Genomic DNA, 6,429 nt, shown 5'->3' with positions numbered 1-6,429 from the left:
CCCCACTCCCCCTGCTTGTGTTCCCTCTCTCGCTAGCTGTCTCTATCTCTGTCGAATAAATAAATAAATAAAAATCTTAAAAAAAATTAAAAAATAAGCCAGTGATAGAAGAAACACTGCATACATAATTCCACTTAAATGAAATCTTTCAAAGAGTCCAACCCAATGAACCAGAAAGCAAACTGTGTTTTCTGAAGACGGGGGATGGAAGAGATGAGCAGTGATTGTTTAAAGGATATGGATTTTTAGAATGGGAAGATGAAAAATTCTGGAGATACTTGGTGGTGACGTTTGCACACAATGTGAATGTAGTTAATGACACTGAAATAGACATTTGAAAATGGTTATGGGCACCTTGGTGGCTCAGTCAGTAAAGTGTCGGACTTCCTCTCAGGTCATGATCCCAGGGTCCAGGGATCAAGCCCCTCATCATGCTCCCTGCTCAACAGGAAGTCTGGTTCTCCCTCCCCCTCTGCCCCCTGCTCATGCTCTCTCTCTCACACACACTTTCTCTCTATCTAAAATAAATATACAACCCTTAAAAATTTTTAAAAAGGAAATGGTTAATGTGGCAATTTTTATATTATGTATATTTTACCACAACTTAAAAAAAAAAGAGGGGGGAAGGGACAGACTGTGAGTGAGCAAAAGTGTTAACTGTGGAGGACAGGGCTGAATGCACTGTTTCCATTTCTGTTTTGGGACTTCACGAGTGTAGCAGTTTCCTTAAACGTAAAGGTTGATTTTTCCAAGGTGATTCTGTGCAGGATTTCTTCCAGGTCTTCCACACCTTAGAAACTGAGGGAGAGAAGATTATAGTGGAGCCTCCTTTCTATACTGTTTCCACCCTCTACATCTAAATGTGTTTATATATAATGTTTACCTTGCTGTGATTTTCTGACTGCCTACCATGTGGAAGCACTGCTCTTTACTGTAAATCTCCACAATTCCTTCTGTGTGGGATAGAGAGAAAACCTATATTCCCATGAACACACCATGAGCATCTTCCATCTAGATACACATGGCAAAGGTGACTCCTAAATTACCCAATCTTTGGCAGCTGAGAATTCTGCGATATGAGTCTCCTTTGTCAGCCACTAATAAAAAAGTCAGTCTCCCAGACTAACATGGCACATAACCTTGAAAACTGGAGCTTCCATTCCCAGGACACCTAAATATTTAGAACAGTCACATTTTCAGAGAGAAATCTATTCTCTGAACAGTGACCTGTGCCTAAAATCAACCCCTATTCTATACCAGGCTCAACAATGTCAAAATTAACAACAGAGCCCTATCAGGAAGCTTTCCAAATTTTCTGGCCAACATATCAACCCAACCTATACTCAGAGACACATGTTTCACCAAAGTGCAACTACATTTCTAAAACTGGCCTCTAATGATGCTTGTGGGGGCCAAGTAGGAGCAAATGAAAGACGGTGGCTGACGCTTCCAGCAAAGATTCCAACAGGACCAATTACTAATCCTCTGAGGACTTGAGAGGTCAATGTATTACCAAAGTGCAGGCACTTCGTGAAAGTCTATTTAAATAGTTCTCTACAGTCTATGAAGAAAGAATTACAGGACATTTAACTAAATGACAGAGGCAGAGCATATACCAACAAGCTTAAGATTCATATAGGAGACACTGCTCCCAAATTCAGGGGGTTAAAAAGAGGAATAAAAAAGAATTCTCTCCACACTGCTCATGGACTTCTGGGGAAACATATTTGGCAGGATTTGAAAAAAATATCTATACACTCCAGTGGATCCAATGCACTTCTATGTTTTATAGTTCCATATACTAGCTTTTTCCGACTTGAAGTTTTTTCTTTTTTCCCATTATTTTTCCTTTAGATTAAATATGGTTCTGAGATCTGAGAAATAGATGTATTTTGAAGATGTGTCTATACTTTCATAAGAGGCCAAGAAAGTGAGTAGAAATTAAATCCTAGAGAATTGAAGTTTCCTAACTGAAACAGCTCATTTCTGGGTAAGTTAGACTGATAATGAGAACCAAAATAAAACTAAAATGACCAATTCTGGGGGAGTTGTCTGAGAGAGAATTGCAGTGCCAATTGTTAGTTGACAGACTGTATTTGCACCTGTAGGGCTATGCCCTCACCTGAAGAAATATGACCAGGTGCAATCTGAAAACCATGGAATCCACAATCAACTAGATCCAGGTCAGTAATAACTAAATCTTTTTCCCCAAATTTTAAACAGATTAACGTAATTTACCCAAATTATTTTCCCCAAATACTTTTTATAGCTAGATGCTGTGAACTGAAGGTAATCTGTTTCTCTAAAGATGAATCTGAACAATGACATGAACATAACAGTAGAAAACATGATCTGTAATCCTACTTCACAAGATGCTGTTGAGAACTAAGGTTACTTTTATAACATTAAGGTACACATGCATGTCAAAGTAGATGGCTTCAGTAGGTTTTTATATCTGATTATTTGAAACTGTTTCCCTTTTCATGACTTCCATATTGCCACATGGAGGTTAGAATTTGTGCTTTAAATCTATTAAGGATGATGAAGCACGTAGTTCCACCTATAGCAGCCGTGGACAGAGAAGAAATAACTAAAGAGACTGAGCTTCCTGGGAAACAAAAGATACTTTCCTAACCTTCATTGAAGCTGAAAGGTCATGATGCTGAATTCTGTGTCCAGAAACTTTTGAGGAAAAATATGTAATTGTCTTTTGGCAGGGATAGGGAAAGGAGAAAGTGAGGGGGAGAAGGAATAAAATAGCCTATGATCATGTGTAACAGGTACTCACTATTAAAAATCCATGTACAGATCATTCAATAAAAGAATCCATTCCGGTATATATTCATTTTTCTACCAATTAGCAAAAAAAATTTTGGTTCATCTTAATTAACTTATGTCAAAAGAAAAACTTGTATCATCTTAGATAACATTTCTGTCTCACAATAGGAAATTCAGGGAAACTCCATCATTCATTTAATTCCATTTGTAAAACGTGACGAGGTTTCTAAATCTATTCCAGAGCATTATTCTTTATGTGATAAAAGACCAATTGCACAGAAAACTCATTGAAGAAATACTGAGGACTTTTCAGGAACTTTGTACCACCGACATATCTGCATCCAAAGAGGTGAGAAGAGTGAGTATATATCAGTCATGTTGAGTCAGACACAACATCCAGGGCTGTTGACTGAATGTGGCTCAAAGACCTTTATAAAGACAGTTCCTTGGCATTCTGAAGGGGAGACACTGCATCTGCAGCTCTGTCTCTCTGTGTGTCTGTGCATTCATTTGACAGAAAGGAATTAAACTCAAAGAACACTGCTGGTATAGATATAGTACAGATGGCACTTTCCTATGTGATATACACTTGACATCTGAAAGAATATTGTGTTCCTATAAATATATTCATGCCAATGAGAAAATATAACTTCAAAATAATCGTTACTGATGAAATCTGTCCAGAAACAGTGAATGAAAGCCATCAGTAAGGTTTTACAGCCAGAGTTTGAAAGTCAATTATAACTTAACAGTCATAGTAAAACATTGCTTTTATTCTGGTGTTTGAGATATGAATAAGAAAATTTAACCTCCTTGAATTCCTTTTTATAACTACCTACCTCCAAAGTGGTTGAGGTGAGAGGAAGGTGTGGTTCCATCAATCCCAGAGGCCCAAACTAAAGATGTGATGAAGATTTCACTGTTGAATTAAAAATACTACTCTGAATTTCTGATGGACAATCTGATCTTTCCCGATGGAACATAACCCAAGCTGAATCCATGGAAAGGATGAGCAATGTAACAGAATTCATTCTGCTGGGCCTGACCCAGAATCCAGAACTGAGGAAATTCTTATCTGCTGTGTTCTTAATCACCTACTTGATCACACTGGCAGGTAACCTGCTCATCTCAGTCACCATCTTCATCAGCCCAGCCCTGGCTTCTCCCATGTACTTTTTTCTGTCCTACTTGTCCATTTTAGATGCTTTCTACTCTTCTTCCATAGTACCCAAAATGATCTTTGACTTGATCTCTGAGAATACCATATCCTTCAATGGCTGCATGACTCAGCTCTTTGCTGAACATTTCTTTGGTGGAGTTGAGATCGTCCTATTAGTTGTCATGGCCTATGACCGCTATGTAGCCATCTGCAAGCCCTTGCATTACATGACTATCATGAGCCAATCTGTCTGTGCTTTCTTGCTGGGAATGGCTGGGATTTTAGGCTTTCTTCACGGAGGGATCCAGGTTTTTTTCCTGGTGCAGTTGCCATTCTGTGGCCCCAATGTCATTGACCATTTTATGTGTGATTTAATACCTCTCCTGGAACTAGCCTGTACAGACATTCACACTTTGGGGCCCCTGATTGCTGCCAACAGTGGATCACTATGCTTCCTCAGTTTTTCTATGCTGCTTGCTTCTTACATTGTCATCCTGTGCTCTCTGAGGACCCATAGCTCTGAAGGGTGTCGCAAAGCCCTGTCTACCTGTGCTTCTCATGTCACTGTTGTCATCTTATTCTTTGTACCTTGTTCATTCCTGTACCTGAGACCCATAACCTCCTTCCCAGCTGACAAAGCTGTGGCTGTGGTTTATACCACAGTAACTCCCATGTTGAACCCTTTAATCTACACCCTCAGAAATGCAGAAGTGAAAAATGTCATGAAGAAACTCTGGGGACAGATAATGAAAACTGGTGATAAATGAATCTTGGGATTAGAGTATTTACATAAAAATATCTAGTGATAGTGTAGAGAGATTTATTCCTCTTCTTAGTTGATTAAACATGGGACAGTCAATTATCCAGTCTGGAGTACATTTCTTCAGGGGCATATATATTGTGGGCAGGACCAACATACCCATTAAGGCACAGTACATATGGTGCTTAGAGCCCAGAAAAATTTTATGAGTCCTTGAAATGGTTTGATTTCTTTTAAAATGAGAAGATAAAAATGAATATAATCCAAGTCCAATTTGGAGTATGGCATCATTATACAAATGCACATAAAATAGAATCTTTAACATTGTTTATGGAGGAGAAGGACTCATGAGGTCAAAAGAGCAAGGGGCCACAAAGGTCATAATGTTGCTCTGATTGTTGGTAGGAAACATATAAGCAGCAACATTCTTGAACACTCTTTACACCCATCTCTACAGCTAAAATGAAGTTTTATTTTAAAGGTGGAAAAGTAACTACATAAAAAAAACTATAGAAAGCCAGGGAGTCATCAAGAAGTATTTTCATCCAAATATAGTTTTTCTTACCTTCTTAATTTTGAGAAGCTTAGAGATGCTTCTGCACCAGAGCAACTTAACTCTTTACTTGTCACAATCCCAGGAAGAGAACACTTGCACACAAAGGTACATTTTAAAAATTACATCACCACCATTCCCTGTAGTATGCAACTGTCTATAGAGAACTAGAGGCAGAATTGGCTGATGCAAAAGAAATATAAGTGTTCAAACCTGTAGATTTAAGGCAGAAAATATCTCCATGTTAAAGTCATGTTTTAGACATGGACAAAGGAAGAGTCTGAACAGCTGGGGCAGGAAATTACCAATGATGTAAGAACAAGCCTCTGTCACAAAACTGAAAAATGACCATGGATCTGGATTACAGAAAATTCATAACATGGATAAATAAAACTCAAGGAGAGATTCAGAAATAGATGCTTTGAAGTCAGAAATTAAGAGCTTTCGATTAAACAGGCTTGATTTCTCATACTGTCACCTACATTAATTAGCCTTCTTTATATAAGCAAGCAGCTTCATCTCTCTAATTTTTTTTAATCTGTCAGTGAAAATAGCATTACATACTCTCTTAAGTTGTGGGGAAATGATTTAGATTGGAAAAAAATGAATCGGCTAAAAATTAGTGAAATTGCTCAGACATGGTTATACCCTTCAGCAATGTCAGCAGCACAGAAAGTATCCAGGACAACAGCTGCTTACAAGAGGAGCCCAAGAACACCACTACAAACCATCGTTCACTAACCATGATCACAGGAGGACCAAACATATGTGCCAGCCTTACTTCACTTCAAAATAACTCAAAAAGGCATCTGCATATGAGTAGGGACAGCATAGTGGTGAGTTACTATCTCACCAAGGAAACTAATAGGACCTGTGAGCAGATCTCTGGACACTAAAAGCTAGCCCACCACCAACTCCCTCGTCTGGGATACAAACGCCCTTAAACATCTCTGCAGTAACAAATTGGAGACCTGGTTGGAGCAACTGTGAGATATCTGAGGACAACTTATTTCAAAAGCTCTCACTAATGATGGATCCCCTTCTGCTGCTCCTGAGGGAGGAATAGGGAGAGCCCAGTGCCAGAGGCCAACAACCTCTCTGCACAGAGGTTGGGATTCTTGAGGAAGAGCTCAGCAACTTGTCTTCAGGTGATTTCACAATGAGGGATTCAAGTATCAT

General features: G+C 38.9%; 1 protein-coding gene across 1 annotated transcript; it reads left to right on the top strand.

Annotated features, from left to right (window-relative positions):
• The first annotated feature begins 3,777 nt into the window (after window positions 1-3,777).
• LOC100476101 (olfactory receptor 4C45) lies at window positions 3,778-4,704 on the top strand. Its single transcript, XM_011217186.2, has one exon. The coding sequence runs from the start codon at window positions 3,778-3,780 to the stop codon at window positions 4,702-4,704; it is 927 nt and encodes a 308-aa protein (XP_011215488.2).
• The last annotated feature ends 1,725 nt before the right edge of the window (window positions 4,705-6,429 follow it).

Source organism: Ailuropoda melanoleuca, chromosome 16 (genome assembly GCF_002007445.2).
Source record: "Ailuropoda melanoleuca isolate Jingjing chromosome 16, ASM200744v2, whole genome shotgun sequence".
NCBI lineage: Eukaryota > Metazoa > Chordata > Mammalia > Carnivora > Ursidae > Ailuropoda > Ailuropoda melanoleuca.
This window is presented reverse-complemented; position numbering and strand designations above follow the sequence as displayed.

Excerpts from the sequence above, each read along its gene's own strand:
- LOC100476101 (XM_011217186.2), top strand. The coding sequence starts at position 3,778 with ATGGAAAGGATGAGCAATGTAACAGAATTCATTCTGCTGGGCCTGACC.